Source organism: Sitophilus oryzae, unplaced genomic scaffold, assembly GCF_002938485.1.
Source record: "Sitophilus oryzae breed Bouriz unplaced genomic scaffold, Soryzae_2.0 scaffold_1207_pilon_pilon, whole genome shotgun sequence".
Classification (NCBI taxonomy): Eukaryota; Metazoa; Arthropoda; class Insecta; order Coleoptera; family Curculionidae; genus Sitophilus; species Sitophilus oryzae.
The window spans coordinates 25,504-44,988 of record NW_022145846.1 but is presented as its reverse complement, the minus strand read 5'-3'; the positions used below and the strand labels follow the sequence as shown (position 1 = coordinate 44,988).

General features: G+C 35.2%; 1 protein-coding gene across 1 annotated transcript in view; it reads left to right on the top strand.

Moving 5' to 3' along the window:
- LOC115891946 overlaps positions 1-19,485 on the top strand; it is a gene marked incomplete at its 3' end in the record, with an annotated part of 189,922 nt that overhangs the window by 149,516 nt on the left and 20,921 nt on the right. The window contains 20 exon segments of the mRNA XM_030912557.1: positions 5,330-5,659; positions 7,538-7,852; positions 9,315-9,953; positions 10,011-10,316; positions 10,378-10,473; positions 10,476-11,015; positions 11,074-11,391; positions 11,449-12,087; positions 12,144-12,449; positions 12,510-13,170; positions 13,232-13,530; positions 13,591-14,229; positions 14,457-14,765; positions 14,829-15,149; positions 15,204-15,524; positions 15,726-16,682; positions 17,699-18,004; positions 18,078-18,722; positions 18,782-19,096; positions 19,150-19,485. Coding sequence (XP_030768417.1) covers positions 5,330-5,659; positions 7,538-7,852; positions 9,315-9,953; positions 10,011-10,316; positions 10,378-10,473; positions 10,476-11,015; positions 11,074-11,391; positions 11,449-12,087; positions 12,144-12,449; positions 12,510-13,170; positions 13,232-13,530; positions 13,591-14,229; positions 14,457-14,765; positions 14,829-15,149; positions 15,204-15,524; positions 15,726-16,682; positions 17,699-18,004; positions 18,078-18,722; positions 18,782-19,096; positions 19,150-19,485 — 8,598 coding nt within the window.

Below are 19,485 nucleotides of genomic sequence, written 5' to 3'. Positions count from 1 at the left end.
AAAAAAATCCGTTTTTTCCAAAAAACTCAGCAATCCTTGAAATTTTTAAAAAAATTTTGATGGCATCTTGGTGAACATGCCAGGGAGCAACTTTGCCCCAATTTAACCATCTTCGTATCTATTACGGTTTCCGAGATACCAATGCTCGTACCTCGAATTTGTAGCACCCTGTATACAATTATATATTACGACATCCTTCATATAACACAGTTATAATATTTCAATATTTTATTTAATTTTTTGCAAGGGACTGTTTCAAAATGTAAGCGATAATTATACAAGAGAAAATGTTTGCAAAAGATGTATGTAAATCATTAATATATTAGTAAAAATAGTTTTGCAAAGCTTATCGGTATATTATGGAAACAACATAAAAATGAACTAAGAAATGTCATACTGTTTTAATTAATTCATATGCAAAAAATATAAATAACTAAAAATTAACAAATTTAATAAGATAAAAATTAATTAAAAACGCAACAACAAAATCTCATATTTAATAAAAACAAAAATTACAATTTTTTGAATTGTGATTTTTTTTAAGTAAACCATAGATAATGATAATTTATAAAGACCAATATTCTTTGCAACCCAAATCAACCTTTTAAACCCTTTAAAGTTAAAAAACTATAATAAAAAATATTTATTCTTAATCAGCTCTCTGTCCATTGTTTATTATTTTCAAAATTGTTTTATTTTTTTTATTAGTTAAAAGTATAAACAGTTTAACAATATTTTATAACGCAATTAGGGAAAAAGTCCTATGTCTTAATAACAATATAGTAAAAAATGTCTATACCTATGTAGCGGATTCATCTTTCCAAAAAAATCCTTTATGGGTATTTCGCCACTGCTCTGCAAGAAAATCTACAAAATAAAATAATTATTTTTTGTAAACACTTCTGCGTTAAACCTAAACGGACGCTGCTTGTCAGAAGTTATGTTTATAGTAATACAAATTTGCCTAACATCTCTTTCCGTCGTCGGAAGCAAAAAAAAATACAAAGAATAAAGAAAAAAACTATTTAAAATATTTAAATTCACCTATTTGAGAACACTTTACTTTTTTAAAACAGATACGTCTACAAGAAACCGTTGATGTTCTGTTAAAATGACATTTTTAACTTGATATTTAAACTTCAAAATTAACAATTACTACCTGATAACAATTACTTAATAAAGTAAAACCAAAAAGCCCCAAACTTTCTGTATGATTATTTTTAAATTTTACGTATGTTATGTTTATTTATCTTGTTGTATCTATTGTTCTTTAAAATCAAAGAAGCGATTGCCATACATTACTAACATCTACAGATGCATGAGCAATACATTTATTTTTATTAAATTGAATTAAAAAAGCCTCTTTTATTTTTCTTTTAGAGGCTATCGCTTCTTTCATTATAATTTTGGCGTTATTAAAATTTATTCTGTGCCCTGTGTCCCAAGAATGCTGACATTTGTTGTGCAGTGGCGAAATACCGATAAAGGATTTTTTTGGAAAAAACAATATAGTATTTTTTATAGATTAACATCTAAACGATCTTTGAAAAGCGGAGAAAATTCATATTTCAAAACATTCAAATTTTGAAATAAATATTTAGGATCAGAGCAATCTAATTTGGTTTTGTTCTTCCAAATGCATGAATTTATGGTTACCAGTTTGATAAATTGGCATTAAAATATTTAGCGATCTGCTTCAGTTTACCTCTTAACATTCATTGTTTATTTAATCATTCCATAATTTCTAGATATACTCTAAAGCAGATTTTAAATGTTTTAATAATAATAGAATGTAGTAAAGATAGATATTGGCTGTACAAACTAAATCGCTTTTGCTACGGGGATTCGCAGGTAAGAAAGATCCCCCAACGATAACGAGCTTCAACAGCAGCGCCTCAACATTTTTGCTATATTATCACAACACCGCCCGCTCCCCGCCAAGTTAAAGCTATATAAATCCCCCAGACAAATAACCACCCCCCGCCCCCCAACCCCCGCTTGGAAATATATAACTGAGAGAAAGGTTTACAAATGCGACCCCCCATCACTATCATCACACAACCACCCAATACCCCGACCCCCCGAAGCGCTTATCTAAAAATAATTCACATACATACCACCATCGCAAAAGCATATAATAAAAAGTAAAACGAATAAAAAAGGCTAGAAATAGAGTTAAAGCTATGACTAAAAGAGGAATAATCGCATCCTGGCATTTTCTAGAGCTCTAATCGCTTAATGTGACGGTTAACGTAACAACATTTAAATTAGTGTTTTAAGCCCTTATGGGATACAAATCTCGGAATTAATTTACTGTGAACGAATTTTTAAAAAACTTTTTGCGTTGTATTGTTAATAAGATATATTACAATTTTTTTTACCCATTTAAATTCGTCGCTTTCTCTTTAGTATTTAAATAAACACACATATACAAATGCATACATACAAGATGGCTCCGTGTTCCGAAAAAACTCTGTATCAGGATTCCTATTTGAGATTTTCACTCCAAACCTTTTACAAAATATGTGTTTAATGGTAGTTTACATTTCAAAAATATTTTTATAGATATACATGGTAAGGTCAAATATATTTTTACATTAAGTTTTAGTTTTTTAAATGAAATGCTTTATATTTGTTTGGTTCAGTCAATTTGCTATAACATTCCGGTTCCAAAAATACCTTAATACCATAAAGTATACTGAATGGTTTTTGAATTATGACCACGTCCATGAGGACGTTAATCAAGACGTCCAGGAATCTTCGTATGGGAACTTCTAATCGAGACGATCGACTTAGTGTAAGTTTATCGCTAAGAAACCGCCGCGCCGCCGCCGTTTGCCAGCTTTTCAAAAAATGTATAATGAATTGCACCTAAGGAACGTACATATTAATTAACGCACTATAAGAAGAACAATAAGTGCAGCGAATCTTATGTCAAGAAGGCCTGCTTCGGGACCAGAACTTACTAGATCTGTTGACTAGGACCAAAAGCAACGGTATGGTCTTAATGTAAAAATTATGAAAAAATGTTAGTGTCTTCTTCAAAAGCGAATATCTCCAACAGAAATAAAGCTAATGAGATGAACCAAAAAACAAACCATCGAAAAAAGATGTATATAAGTATGATAAAATGATTTTTAAATTTCTTGCTGTTTTAACATATTCCGCAGGGTGTTTCAAATGTTCACCAAAATATCAACATTTTGTTTTCCCTCGTATAATTAACAAATGGGGAGTTTCATTTTTAATTTAGAAAGTGATATAAAAAATCAAATAATTTGGCTACATACTGCTTAAAAAATCATCAAAATCGGCCCACTACAACCAAATATATTAAACTTTAAAATACATCAAAGTTTTAAGGTACCTATTTTTTGTGCCGGTGAATGTATTTCAAAAACTACTAGTCCTATAGTTTTCTAATGAAACTCGCCTTTATTTTTTTACTAGAATCCGAAAATTAATATATAGGGTGTTCCATTATAAAAAAACACAACTTTGATGTGTAACTTTTTTGAGGACACCCTGTAGAACTTTATATAATTTTAGAAAATGCTGTAAATTGACTTACATAAGCTCGCAAAATTTCACTTCAATAAAACCTTTTCTTCTCCTTGCAAAAACCGTGTCGTATATGACGCGCCACCCTGTATCATTCGGTTTCAAGCAAAATTTTAATGATTAGAATATAAGTAGAATAGGTATAGCTTATGCATTAGATTCATTTATTTCAATAAATTTACTAAGAAAAAAAAATTAAAAAAAAAACAAAAAATTAAGAAGGAAATAACTAAGAATTTACTAAAATAGAAAATTAAAAGCAACGAAAAAAATGGGTAAACATTTTAGTATTTTATCCATAAAACACAATACAGAAGGTTTCACATTAATACATTCACAGTAATTGAATTCCGAGGTGCTTGAAACCGAATGATACAGGGTGGCGCGTCATATACCACGCGGTTTTTGCAAAGATAACAAAAGTTTGTATTGAAGTGAAATTTTGTGAGCTTATGTAAGTCAATTTAAAGCATTTTCTAAAAGTATATAGAATGCTACAGGGTGTCCCCAAAAAAAGTTAAGTTTACACACATTAAAGTTGAGTTTTTTGTAATGGAACCCCCTATATATTCATTGATTTTTGGATTCTAGTAAAAAAATAAAGTCGAGTTTCATTAGAAATGTATATAACTAAAATGTATAGTTATTGAAATACATTCACCGGCACGAAAAATGGGCACCTTAAAACTTTGATGTATTTTAAAGTTTAATATATTTTGTTCTAGTGGGCCGATTTTGATGATTTTTTAAGCAGTATATGCAAAATTATTTAACTTTTTAATATCTTTTTTTAAATTAAAAATGAAACTCCCCATCTGTTAATTATACGAGGGAAAATAAAATGTTGATATTTTGGTGAAAGTTTGAAACACCCTGTGGAATATGTTAAAACAGCAAGAAATTTAAAAATAATTTTATCACCTAGATACATCCTTTCTCGATAGTTAGTTTTTTGATTCACCTCATTAGCATTATTTTTATTGGAAATATTCGCTTTTGAAGAAGACACTAACATTTTTTCGTAATTTTTACATTAAGACCATGCCTTTGCTTTTGGTCCTAGTAAACAGATCTAGTAAGTTCTGGTCCCGAAGCACGCCTTCTTGACATAAGATTCGCTTCATTTAGTGTTCTTCTTATAGCGCGTTAGTTTAATATGTATGTTCCTTAGGTGCAATTCATTATAAATTTGAAAAGCTGGCAAGTGGCGGTTTCTTAGCGATAAACTTACAATAAATCGATCGTCTTGATTAGAAGTTCTCATACGAAGGTTCCTGGACGTCTAAATTGACGTCCTCATGGACGTGGTCATAATTCTGAAACAACTCAGTATATTCTATGGTATTAAGGTATTTTTGGAAGCGGAATTTTATAGCAAATTCACTGAACTAAACAAATATACATTTCATTTGAAAAACTAAAACTTAAGTGTAAAAATATATTTGACTCACCTTGTATATCTATAAAAAGATTTTTGAAATGTGCGCTAGCCATTAAACACGTTTTGTAAAAGGTTTGGAATGAAAATCTCAAATAGGAATCCTGATACAGAGATTTTTCGGAACACGGGGCCATCTTGTATGTATGCATTTGTATATGCGTGTTTATTTAAATACTAAAGTGAAAGCAACGAATTTAAATAGGTAAACTTTATAATATATCTGATTAACAATACAATGCAATTTTTTTTATAAAAATACGTTCACAGTAAATGAATTCCGAGGTTTGTATCCCATAAGGGCTTAAAGCACTCCACTATTGATTTTAGAACGTATTCCTGAAACGGAATACATAAACCCATGTAACCCGTCACCCTGCGGTACCAATGCGGTATGCACGGAACGAAACGGTGCAGGAGCCTGTCAATGTCTACCCGAATACATCGGAAATCCTTACGAGTCTTGTCGGCCAGAATGTATCCACAATTCGGACTGTGCTTCGAATAAAGCTTGCATTCGGAACAAATGCTCCGATCCGTGCCCTGGAACTTGTGGCACGAATGCCGAATGCCGTGTCATTAACCATGCCCCGACTTGTACTTGTTTGAACGGATTTACCGGTGATGCCTACAGATATTGTGTTTTGCCCGCCCCAGAACGTAAGGAGATTTAATGTTATAGTTGGGAGCTAGCAACTTTTTTGGGACAGAATTTTAGTACAGCAAATTATGATATCTCGTTTGGTCCCTTGGTTAGCCTGTAGGTCAAGTACTCTATTTTCTTATAATAAAAAGAGTCTTAATGGATCTACATCCAGGTTTCAGTTCTGCCAGATCTACAGGTTGGTCCGAATTGTATTCCGGAAACTTGTGCAACATATTCTGCAGATAAAAATAAGTACAAAAGTTCTTATAAATGTATGTCCTAAAATGCTTAGTTTCGGAGATACGGGGTGTAGAAATTTAATTTTTATTTCGATTTTTTCCAAATAATTTCTGAAATAACGTCAATATTTGGATGAAACTTGGTGTCTGGGAGTTTTTTGACATGAGAAATTCGATTTTGATGTCAATATGACTCCTGTTTGTAGGGGCCGCCACCTACATGTGCCTTAACTGTTTCGAAGAGTAATAACTTTTCGTTCGTACCTGTATAAAACTACTGAGTACAAAAATATACATTTCCGTGATTTTGCACGTAAAAACGGTTTCTTGGAAAAAATTGCTACGAGCAACCGTTCTCAAGATATTTAGAATGGAAATAGTCAATAAGTGTCATTATTGACAAAAAATAAACATTTGAGTAGATAGTTATTTGACTAACATGATAAATTTGGGAATTTTTTATTGTTTTAAATTAATTATAAAAACAGTTTATAAAAAAAACTAACCAAAAAACAGTTTCTGTTGAACTTTTGACACACAAAAAATTTCAAATTTATGATTTCAGTCTAATAACTATTTAGTCAACATAATTAATTTATGTCAATGATGATGTCAATATGTAATTTCTATTCCAAATATCTGGAGAACCATTACTCGTAGTAATTTTTACCAAGTGACCATTTTTACGTAAAATACCTCGTAAATGTGTATTTTTTTACTCAGTAGTTTTATACAGGTACGGACGAAAAGTTATTACTCTTCAAACCAGCTAAAAATATATAGGTGGCGCCCTCTACAATTAAGAATCATATTGACATCAAAATCAAATTTCTCATGTCAAAAAACTTCCAGACACCAATTTTCATGCAAATATTCACGTTACTTCAGAAATTATTTGAAAAAAATCGAAATAAAAATGAAATTTCTATACCCTGTATCTCCGACACTAAGCATTTTAAGACGTACATTTATACGAACTTTTTACTTATTTTTATCTGCAGAATATGCTGCCGAAGTTTCCGGAATACAGTTCGGACCACCCTGTAATCATTCTACCCTTTAATTTTAACTAAAGTTTTGCATGAAGAAACAAAAAAGAAATCAAAAATGTGTCGTTCAGTATGTCCTTCCCGTTAATTTTTATGTTTTTTAAACACTAACTCGCATCTAGCAAGATCAATACTGGGCATTCCTAAAATTTTCGAAGCTGGATAGCATTTCCCCACCCATAGTTATACTATGGATAATCATTTTCATGAATCTTCCAATAATTTCTCAGCATAAACTTTTAATTGTTTCTTTAAGGTTTTTTTCGATCTAATAATAACTAAACTACAATAACCAAACCAAATCAAACCAAAAACTGTTATTTCTAGTACCAGAAAACTAGCTATCATAATTTTCTTGAGATTACTGGAAAAAAAATAATATTACTACATACCTTTATAGGTATGCCTACCTACAGTCAAACCAACTTCTAGACAACCAGCCAAATAGCCGGCATACTGACCAAGAAAGCAATTCTGCTTCCTTTATTTAAAGGAAATATAAAAAAATTCAGCTTTACAAAAAGTTTTCTTTATTGACGTGGCTAGCTCCTGACTATAAATACTTTCTATTATAATTCATTTTCTCACAATTTCATAATTTCAGCTGTACAAGTAGAAAAACAGAATCCGTGCTTCCCATCACCTTGCGGTCCAAATAGTCAGTGCAAAGTTATAAATGAGCAGTCAGTTTGTTCTTGTTTGCCCTCTTACATCGGCAGTCCGCCGGCATGTAAGCCCGAATGCGTCATATCGTCCGAATGCCCCTTAAACAAAGCATGTATCAATACAAAGTGTGCCGATCCTTGTCCAGGAACATGCGGTTCTCAGGCAAAATGTCAAGTTATTAATCACAGTCCTATTTGTACTTGCAGGAATGGTTTTACGGGTGATCCGTTCACTATTTGTACTCCAATACCACGTAAGATAATCTTTCAGCGTCTACCATTGATAACTCTGTTAGTATTAAAGATGATTTTAAATAAATAAACTAAATTTATGATGATGAATTTAATAAGAACTAATTTTAAGTTTTCTAGCGGTGAGTAATATAACATGTTCAAGATATTTATTGAATACTTAGATAATTTATTACTTTTTATGAACTTCTTGAACTTTTTTCAGTATGCTTCAATCAGTTCAATTATTGTGATGATATAAATAATGAACGTCTTCCAAGATCATATTTTCTAAATAATACCGTTGATTGGAAGAATTGTGGAGATACGCAAACTAATGGGCGAATTCGTGACAAGGCTGATTTGATTTCCCCTTACGTCTACACACAAGTGCTGTGCGGTGGTGACACCACTCGTTCTGCGGCTAACGCATACAGCACTCAGTTTCTCTAATTCGGCCAGCGAAGGCATATCGAAGACGGTGTGGAACTGAAAGCGACAGTTTTGCCATATTAAAATGTGTAATGTCTGTAATACGTTTAACGATAATATCTTTGAATGAAAAATCCGCGTTTATGTACTGAAAATTTATTCGTGTTAAAACAACAAAAATAAAAATTCTTTTATAGCTACTGAATATTTCGTATAATCGAAAAAAGTCGTTTAGTTGGCTTGGAAATGACGATTATTGACATTTACCCTAATATTTTACGTATGAAATAACAGCAATCTTTATTTCCAAGGCAATTCTGATGTCACTCTTTGTTTAATCATATAATATTATGTTAAATTAAATTATTTAATGATAAAAATCCGTATTAATTAACGTACTGTACCCAAAATCCGTAAATCTACAGATTAATCCGTAGTTCTGGCAACACTGTCTCCGATAACCACCCACTCTGTCGAGTGAAAGCACAACTGCAATACAGTATACTTTATCCGCTGCGCTGTAAACGACTATCAGCGCGCAGCGGCGCAGAGCTAAACTAAATCTCGGACATCCTGATGGTAACGCCAGCTACATCTCGGACACCTTTTGTGCCACGAAATCGTCCATAAGGTTATGCATCTTCTTATTTCTTCAATCCACGATAATACTTTAACTTCAGTTTTCACAGTTTCTTGGATATTCCACTCTCAATTAACAACAGAAACACTCACTTGAAAAACAATACGATTTGAAATAACTTGCATCCAGTGCAAGTTTTAAAAAAAGTTTTGGTGTATTAGGGTTAATTTGTGTAATTTTCGGTTAACACCAAAGATACAAAGCTAAATTGTATGATCATAGCAATATTTTATCATTATTATAAAACTGTTTTTTTATTTATTATACTTGCTAAATTCAACGTTTTTACAACTTTTTTTACAAATATTATGTTAGGAGTTATAAGATGATATTTGAAATAATAATAGAGTTGTCGATGCTAGGCATTCGAGTCATTTAGTAACACTGTATGTATATTAATAAATAAATTTTAGCTCCACCCGTTATCACAGAAGATATTGAAATAAATCCGTGCATTCCATCACCATGTGGTCCGAACTCTCAATGTATTAATAATGGAAGAACTCCCTCGTGCTCTTGTTTGCCCCAATATATAGGCGCTCCTCCCAATTGTAGACCCGAGTGTACAATTAATCAAGACTGTCCAAGCAATCTCGCTTGTATCCGAGAGAAATGCGTCGATCCTTGTCCCGGATCTTGTGGTGCAAACGCTGTATGTCATGTTCAAAATCACCATGCGGTGTGCAGTTGTGCACCCGGTTATACAGGAGACTCATTCACTAGTTGTTATTTAAAACCGGTAATCACTGAGCATGTTCAAGCAACAGATCCCTGCAATCCATCACCTTGCGGATCTAATGCCAACTGTGCTAATGGTATTTGCACATGCTTGCAAGATTATCAAGGTGACCCGTATGTAGGGTGCAAACCTGAATGTACCCTTAATAATGATTGTCCGTGGAATATGGCATGTATCCGATTAAAATGTGTCGATCCTTGTCCAGGCACTTGTGGAACGGACGCAACTTGTCAAGTTATTAATCACATCCCAATTTGCAGTTGTCGAAGTGGGTATGTCGGAAATGCTTTTATTTCTTGTCGTCTCGCCGAAAGTAAGATATTATAATAAATGTTAATGTTAATAAAATTAATATATGATCCAATTTTAGTTGAAAAACCAAAGAATCCTTGCAATCCTTCACCTTGTGGCCCCAACAGTCAATGTAGAGAAATCAACAATCAAGCTGTCTGTTCTTGTGTACCTAGTTTTATAGGTAGTCCACCAACATGTAGACCTGAATGCACAACCAGTTCAGAATGTTCGTTAACACAAGCTTGTGTTAACCAAAAATGTATCGATCCTTGCCCTGGTACATGCGGAATTTCTGCAAAATGTATGACAATTAACCACAATCCAATATGTATATGTCCTGATGGATATACTGGAGATCCATTTACAAGATGCGTTCTTGAAAGTAGGTTTTTAACGCACTGTCAAATAAAAATTATGTAACTGCTAAATTTTAGTAAAAGAAGATATACAGCCATCACCACAAAGTCCATGTCAACCATCTCCGTGTGGTCCTAACGCCGAATGCAATGATATTAACGGTAATCCTTCATGTGCCTGTTTACAGAGTTTATCGGAATCCCACCAAACTGTCATCCAGAATGCATAAGTAATAGCCAATGTGCCAGTCATCTAACCTGCATTAATAGGAAATGTAAGGATCCATGTCCGGGTGTATGCGGTACTAATGCCGAATGTCGAGTCGTAAGTCATACTCCAAACTGTATTTGTAAAAATGGATTTGTGGGCGATCCCTTCAGTCAATGCACGCCAGTAACTGTCGCCGTTCAAGAAATAATTACTCCCTGTCAACCATCACCCTGTGGACCCAATGCAAGGTGCACAGAAAAGAACAGAGCAGGTTCATGTGCATGCTTACCTGATTATATTGGAAACCCTTACGAAGGTTGTCGGCCAGAATGCGTTTTAAATTCTGATTGTCCGCAAAATAAAGCTTGTATCAGAAATAAATGCATTGATCCTTGCCCCGGAACATGTGGACAGAATGCTAATTGTCAAGTAATAAATCATATTCCCTTATGCACTTGTTTACAGGGTTATACCGGTGATCCATTCAACTTCTGTCGAGTAATTGTTATTGAGCGTAAGATAATTTAAAAACTTGAAAATTGAATTTAACGTTAATTTTTATAATATTGTAGCAATATCTGAGGAAATTCAGGTAAATCCATGTCAGCCATCTCCATGTGGCCCTAACAGCCAATGCCGTGAAGTAAATAAACAAGCAGTTTGTTCATGTCTACCTAGTTACCTTGGTAGTCCCCCTAACTGTAGGCCTGAGTGTACTATTAGCTCCGAATGTTCAGCAGATAAGGCCTGCAAAAGTCAAAAATGTATTGACCCATGTCCAGGAACATGTGGCATCAACGCTCAATGTAAAGTAATCAACCATAGTCCAATTTGCAGTTGCAATATTCGATTTACTGGAAATCCATTGACCAGATGCTACCCTATTCCACGTAAGAGTTATCTTAGTTAAAATAGTATTATTTTTCATAAGCACTGCTTGATTTCAGCACCAACTTTCGAAACCGCCATAGCACCTGTTAGTGATCCATGCATTCCATCGCCATGTGGTTTGAATTCGATATGTCGTAATATCGGTAATACGCCATCTTGTTCCTGTTTACCAAATTATATTGGATCTCCACCAAATTGCAAGCCAGAATGTTTAATAAATTCAGAATGCCCAAGTAATATGGCTTGTATTCAAGAAAAATGTAAAGATCCATGTCCGGGTTCATGTGGCACAAATACGCACTGTTCTGTATTAAATCATGTGCCAATTTGTACTTGCTTGGATGGATATATAGGCGATCCTTTCAATTATTGTCATCTCAAACCTATCGAAGAACCGATTGTGGAATCAGATCCATGTAATCCATCACCCTGTGGATCAAATGCACAATGCAATAATGGTATTTGTACCTGTCTTCCTGAATATCAAGGCGATCCGTATAGAGGTTGTCGACCTGAATGTATATTAAATAACGAGTGTCCTAAAAATAGGGCATGTTTAAAAAATAAATGTAAGGATCCATGTCCAGGAACTTGCGGTACTAATGCCGTTTGTTCTGTAATTAATCACATACCTATGTGTTCATGCCAAGAAAAATATACAGGAAATGCTTTTGTTTTATGTAATCCCATTCCAGGTAAATATATTTTTAAAAGTAGCCTAAAAAAAATTTTACCATAACGTTTACTTTAGTGGAAGCTCCAAAAAATCCATGTAACCCATCACCTTGTGGTCCTAATAGTCAATGTCGAGAATACAACGGACAAGCAGTGTGTTCTTGCGTCCCAGGATATCTTGGAAATCCCCCTACTTGTAGGCCGGAATGTATTACTAGCTCTGAATGTCCCTTAAACCAAGCTTGCTTAAATCAGAAATGTATGGATCCTTGCCCAGGTACATGTGGTATTAATTCTGATTGTCACGTCATCAATCACAATCCAATATGCAGTTGTCGACCAAAATACAGTGGAGATCCATTTACCAGATGTTTCCCTATATGTAAGTTATGATCTCAAAAAATGTTTTCATGTAAAAATTTAAATGAATCGATTATTTTAGTGGAAGAGACTCAACCTGTCATTCAAGAAAATACGTGTGTACCATCTCCCTGTGGTCCTAATTCTCAATGCCGCGATATGCGAGGATCTCCGTCTTGTTCCTGTTTACCTGATTTTATTGGAACGCCACCAAATTGTCGTCCCGAATGCGTTAGTAACAGCGAATGCCCTAATAACTTGGCCTGTCTAAATAGAAAATGTAAAGATCCTTGTACTAACGTCTGTGGATCAAATGCACAATGCAGAGTTGTTAGTCATGTTCCTAATTGCGTCTGCATACCAGGATATGTTGGAAATCCGTTCTTCGAATGTACTTTACAAGAATCACCGATTACTGAAATTTTAAATCCTTGCAGTCCATCACCATGTGGTATTAACGCTATATGTAAAGAACAAAATGGAGCTGGCTCTTGTATATGTCTACCTGAATTTATCGGTAACCCTTATGAAGGTTGTAGACCTGAATGTTCCATTAATACGGATTGTGCATCGAACAAAGCATGCATTAGAAATAAATGTAAAGACCCTTGTCCAGGTACATGTGGATCCAATGCCGTGTGCCAAGTTATTAATCATCTTCCATCGTGCAGTTGTAATCCCGGATTTACCGGTGATCCATTTAGATATTGCAGTGCTATACCATTATTAGGTAATACAATTTTATACCATTTTTTATACAGGTTATATAATATAATAATTTTAGCTGACAAGGTAACTACTTCCATTAAACCCGTGTAACCCCTCACCTTGTGGACCCAATAGTCAGTGTCGAGAAGTAAATACCCAAGCCGTTTGCTCATGTTTGCCAAATTATTTTGGAAATCCACCAAACTGTAGGCCAGAATGCACAGTTAGTTCCGAATGTGCTCTAAATAGAGCTTGCATTAATCAGAAATGTACCGACCCTTGCCCAGGTACATGTGGCTTGAATACAATTTGCAAAGTAGTAACACATAGTCCGATATGTTCATGCAAAGATCGATTTACGGGAGATCCATTTTCCAGATGCTATCCAATTCCACGTAAGATTTCTTATTTTTTTTTATTGTTAATAGTTTTTATGAATATTCCTTTATATTTAGAGCCTCAACTAGACATAGTTCCAGTAGTATTAACGGATCCTTGTATACCATCACCTTGTGGTCCCAATAGCCAATGTAGAAACATAAACGGTTTACCTTCTTGTTCTTGTCTGTCGAGTTATATAGGCAGCCCACCAAATTGTAGGCCTGAATGTTCCATAAACGCAGATTGCACTAGTAATCTGGCTTGTATAAATGAAAAATGTAGGGACCCTTGTCCAGGATCTTGTGGAGCGGGTGCTCAATGTACCGTAACCAACCATATTCCTATATGTTCATGCCCTGATGGCTTTACTGGCGATCCGTTTAGTTATTGCAATCTAAAACTACCGGAAAAAATCCAGAATAAAACAGATCCATGTTATCCAAATCCTTGTGGATTTAATGCACGATGCAATAATGGTATATGTACGTGTTTGCCAGAATACTTAGGCGACCCATATCAAGAATGTAGGCCCGAATGTGTGTATCCTAACGACTGTTCGAGGGACAAAACTTGTATACAAAGGAAATGTAAAGACCCTTGTCCTGGTACTTGTGGACAAAATGCTGAATGTAACGTAATCAACCACATTCCCATGTGTTCTTGCAGAGTCGGCTTTACAGGAAATGCATTTTTGGTCTGTTCTCCTATAAGAGGTAATTATTATGAACATACATAGCAGAAAAATTGCCTTCTTATCTTTAAGATATTATAAAATATCTAGATTTGAATTTTGAAGTTAAAATAGTATCATTCGGACAATATGTTCCAAGATTTAAAATTAGATAGTTATGTTAATTCTAAAAATTCGGTTAAATATCCGTTTACCTCTATGTCACTGCAAATTTTTCTTTTCATTGTCTTAAATCGTTTAATATTTTAGAGGAGGCACCTAAAAACCCTTGCAACCCTTCACCATGTGGTCCCAACAGCCAATGTAAAAAAGTGAATGGGCAAGCGATATGCTCTTGCGTAATTGGGTATATTGGTAGTCCACCTAATTGCCGACCAGAATGTGTAACAAGTCAAGAATGTTTATTAAATCAAGCATGCGTTAATCAGAAATGCATAGATCCCTGTCCCGGGACTTGCGGCATTAATGCAAACTGCCAAGTGGTTAATCATAGTCCTATCTGTTCATGCCGAAATAAATTTTCAGGAGATCCATTTATACGATGCACCCCCATTCAAGGTACATACGTTTATATAAATTTTAATTTTTATATATTTAAGTCTAATTTTTCACTTAATATAGAAGAACCAGTAGTAAGTCGTCCAGTTAATCCATGTCAACCAAGCCCATGCGGTCCCAATTCGGAATGCAGAGTAATTGGTGAATCACCGTCATGTTCCTGTTTACCGAACTTTGTTGGTCTTCCACCCAATTGCAAACCTGAATGCGTATCAAATAGTGAATGTTCCTATAATTTAGCATGTATTAATAACAAATGCAAAGATCCATGCCCCGGTACTTGTGGTATAAACGCAGATTGCCGGGTAGTAAGCCACACACCAAACTGCATTTGTATCGAAGGATATATAGGAGACCCATTCCGCGAATGTTACCCTCAGCCCCGTAAGTTAAAAATATACTAAAATAGTTTCTCTATTTTCTCACACGATTTTTTAGAACAAACTCCCGAAATTTTAAATCCATGTTATCCATCGCCCTGTGGTTCAAACGCTGAATGCAAAGAACATAACGGAGCTGGAGCTTGTACTTGTCTGCCTGAATATATTGGTAATCCATACGAGGGCTGCCGACCAGAATGTTCGTTGAATTCGGACTGTCCATACAATAAGGCTTGTGTTAACAATAAGTGTCGAGACCCTTGTCCTGGAACATGCGGACAAAATGCTGATTGTCAAGTTATTAACCACCTACCTATGTGTACATGTCGTACGGGTTATACAGGGGATCCATTCAGATTCTGCAGAGTTCTTCCTGAACGTAAGAAAAATAAATAGAGTAGTTCTCTCCATTTAACGCATATTTTTTAAAACCGCCTCACTTTCCGCGGTTTCTTAAACTTAATCGTTTTATTGGTCCATAGAGATCCTTTTATAATCGATGCGTTATTGAATGGATTATTGTATTATTTATTCTAATTCTAATAACATAGAATGTCTCACAGAACACTAATATTTTTAGCCATTCAAGATGAAATTATACCTACAAATCCATGTAATCCAAGTCCATGTGGCCCTAACAGTCAGTGCCGCGAAGTAAATGGGCAAGCCGTTTGTTCTTGTTTACCAAGCTATATCGGAAGTCCCCCAGGATGTAGACCCGAATGCACTGTCAGTTCCGAATGCGCTTTGAATAAGGCTTGTGTAAATCAAAAATGCTCCGATCCCTGTCCAGGAACCTGCGGATTAAATGCCAAGTGTCAAGTTATCAATCACAATCCAATATGTAGCTGTAACGTAGGCCATACCGGTGATCCATTTACTAGATGCTATCCTATTCCACCTCCGCAAATACCATTGATTACTGCGGAAGTTACTGATCCATGTATGCCATCGCCATGCGGGCCGAACAGTCAATGTAGAAACATAAATGGAGTACCATCTTGTTCTTGCCTGCAAGAGTATATTGGTTCGCCACCAAATTGTAGACCAGAATGTGTTGTTAACTCCGAGTGCTCAAGTAATTTAGCATGCATAAGCCAAAAGTGTAGTGATCCTTGTATAGGAGCTTGTGGCAATGCAGCGCAATGTAACGTTATAAACCATCTACCAATTTGTACTTGTCCAGAAGGTTATACTGGTGATCCATTTAGCTACTGCATTTTAAAACCACAAGAGGCACCCGTTTATGAAGACCCCTGTAGCGTGACACCCTGTGGACCAAATGCTCGATGTGATAATGGTGTTTGTACTTGTTTGCCAGAATACCATGGTGATCCATATATCGGATGTCGACCCGAATGTATTTTAAATACCGAATGTTCCCGTAACTTAGCTTGCATAAGAAACAAATGCATTGATCCTTGTCCAGGAACCTGTGGAACAAATGCCGATTGTAGTGTTGTCAATCATATTCCTATTTGTTCATGTATTCCAGGTTATACTGGAAACGCCTTTATTCTCTGCAATCCCGTTCCTAGTAAGTAACAAGTATAATTATAGACCAGTAAGCGAGGATTTTAGGGGTCCGAATTCTGAACGCCTGCACCGATTGACGTGAAATTTTAGAATAGTTTAATTTTAATTTTTTTGACATATCTCAAAAACTAAGCAAAATACGTAAAAATGCAACAGAGTAAAATTGAAGGTCTTTTTTTTTTGCAATATTTTTGCTCTCTTTTAAATTTTCTGTAGATCTCTTTATTTCACAGATATTACGTTATTTTGCTTTGATTTGCGTGTAAGGACCACCTTCTTTGAGTCCTTAAAACCCAAAAATATCGTAAAAATGTTCAATTCAAGACATTTAAAAATGAGGTGACCATTTTATTTTTATCATAACTCTGCGAGTTTTTGAGCTACGAACTTTTTTAAAGCAGCGTTTAAAAGGTGTTTTTAAGTACTTTTAAAATGGCCATATTCATTTTCTTCAAAAAATGTGTTTTTTTGCCATTATTTTACAGTAAAATGTTGCAATTATTTTACGGGAAATAGTTTTCGAAAAATAAAAAATCACCCTTACAGAATGATAACTCGGCTATTATTATACCTACGGTAATCAACAAAAAATTAATCATTTAGTTATTCCAAAAGCTTCATTTTTGCTTTATATGAGTTTTGCAATAAAACGCAAGGTTTTCGAGTTATTTATAAAATATGGCAGAAAAATATGCTGTTTTTAGATGAAAAATCAATATTTTTAATCCTAAATAACTCCAAATATTAATTTTCTGAAAAAATGTTTTAGAACATTTTTTGCTTATCTTCCATCCCTTTATTGATTTTTGCAATCAAACTGGGTGGTTTATTTTTCACCTCCGAGAAGGGGTGGCACTCACCCCCAGGGTGAAAGCACACATCGCTACTATGTAACTTTATATCTCTATTCACTGTTAAAATTTCACGTCAATCGGTGCGGGTGTCAAGAATTCGGAATTTTTATCCTCGCTTACTAACCATAGATCCCGTAGACATGCAAAACTTATTAAATTTCAGAGCCTATTCGCACCAACCCTTGCAATCCCTCGCCTTGTGGTTCAAACAGCCAATGTAGGGAAGTAAATGGCCAAGCAGTTTGTTCCTGCGTGGTAGGTTACATAGGTAGTCCACCAACCTGCCGTCCCGAATGCGTTACAAGTTCCGAATGTTCACTTGATAAAGCTTGTCTAAATCAAAAATGTGTGGATCCTTGTCCGGGTACTTGTGGTATAGGAGCCACTTGCAAAACTATAAACCACAATCCCATGTGCACATGTCCATTCCAATATTCCGGAGATCCATTTATTCGCTGCATTCAAATACGTAAGTACATAAATAATCTCCATCTGAATAGCCTCCATCTAAACAGTAGAGTTATATACGGTTATTTTTTTAGAACCAGTAGAGGCTACTCCAACAGATCCTTGTAACCCATCACCTTGTGGACCCAATGCACAATGTAGGGAAATTAATGGTTCTCCCTCTTGTTCTTGTTTGGCAGAATTTGTAGGATCACCACCAAACTGTCGACCAGAATGTATCAGTAATAGCGAATGCGCTAATCATCTAGCTTGTATCAATCAAAAATGTAAAGATCCTTGTCCGGGAGTGTGTGGAACTAATGCTGAATGTCGAGTAATAAGCCATACGCCAAATTGCGTCTGTCTACCCGGATTTGTAGGAAATCCATTTAGTTTCTGTAACTTACCTTCTCCGGCACCGGTCGAAGTGATTAACCCATGTAATCCTTCTCCGTGTGGCGCAAACACACAATGTAAAGAACAAAATGGAGCCGGCGCATGTAGTTGTTTACCCAATTATAATGGAAATCCTTACGAAGGTTGTCGACCAGAATGTACCGTTAACTCTGATTGTCCATCAAACAAAGCCTGCAGCAATAATAGATGTATTGATCCTTGCCCCGGTGTCTGTGGATCCAATAGCTATTGTCAAGCAATTAATCATGTACCCACTTGCAATTGTCAGCCCGGTTATACTGGTGATCCATTTAGATTTTGCAATCTCATACCAGTGGTTCAACGTAAGTTTTGATACGAGTAAATTGAAAGTAGTTCTATTATTAATTCAAATTAAATCCAGCGATTCAAGAAGAGCCAATAGATCCTTGTTATCCATCCCCATGCGGCCCCAACAGTCAATGCAGAAATGTTAATAATCAGCCCGTATGTTCATGCTTACCTGAGTATATTGGTAACCCACCTGGATGTCGACCAGAATGTGTAGTCAGTACAGAATGTCCGCTTAATAGAGCCTGTGTAAATAGAAAATGTGTAGATCCGTGTCTGGGAACGTGTGGCCTTAACTCTAATTGTCAAGTAATAAATCATAGTCCAATTTGTAGTTGTCGAGCAGAAAACACAGGAAATCCATTTACTCGATGTTATCCTATTCCACGTAAGACATAAATATCACTGTTTATTAATTTTATACAATATATACATTTGTAGCACCCGTTATAGAGCCTCTTAGACCAGCCATAGTTGATCCTTGTATACCATCACCTTGTGGACCGAACAGCGAGTGCAGAAATAACGGTGGTGTGCCTTCTTGTACTTGCCAAAAAGATTTTCTAGGTTTTCCACCGAACTGTAAACCCGAATGTGTAATAAATTCAGAATGTGCCAGTCATCTTGCGTGTATCAAACAAAAATGTCTGGATCCTTGTCCTGGATCTTGCGGATTAAATGCTGTTTGTTCCGTTACAAACCATTCTCCTATTTGTACTTGTTTCGAAGGTTATGCAGGTGATCCCTTCATTAGCTGCTCTCCGAAAAAAACTGAAG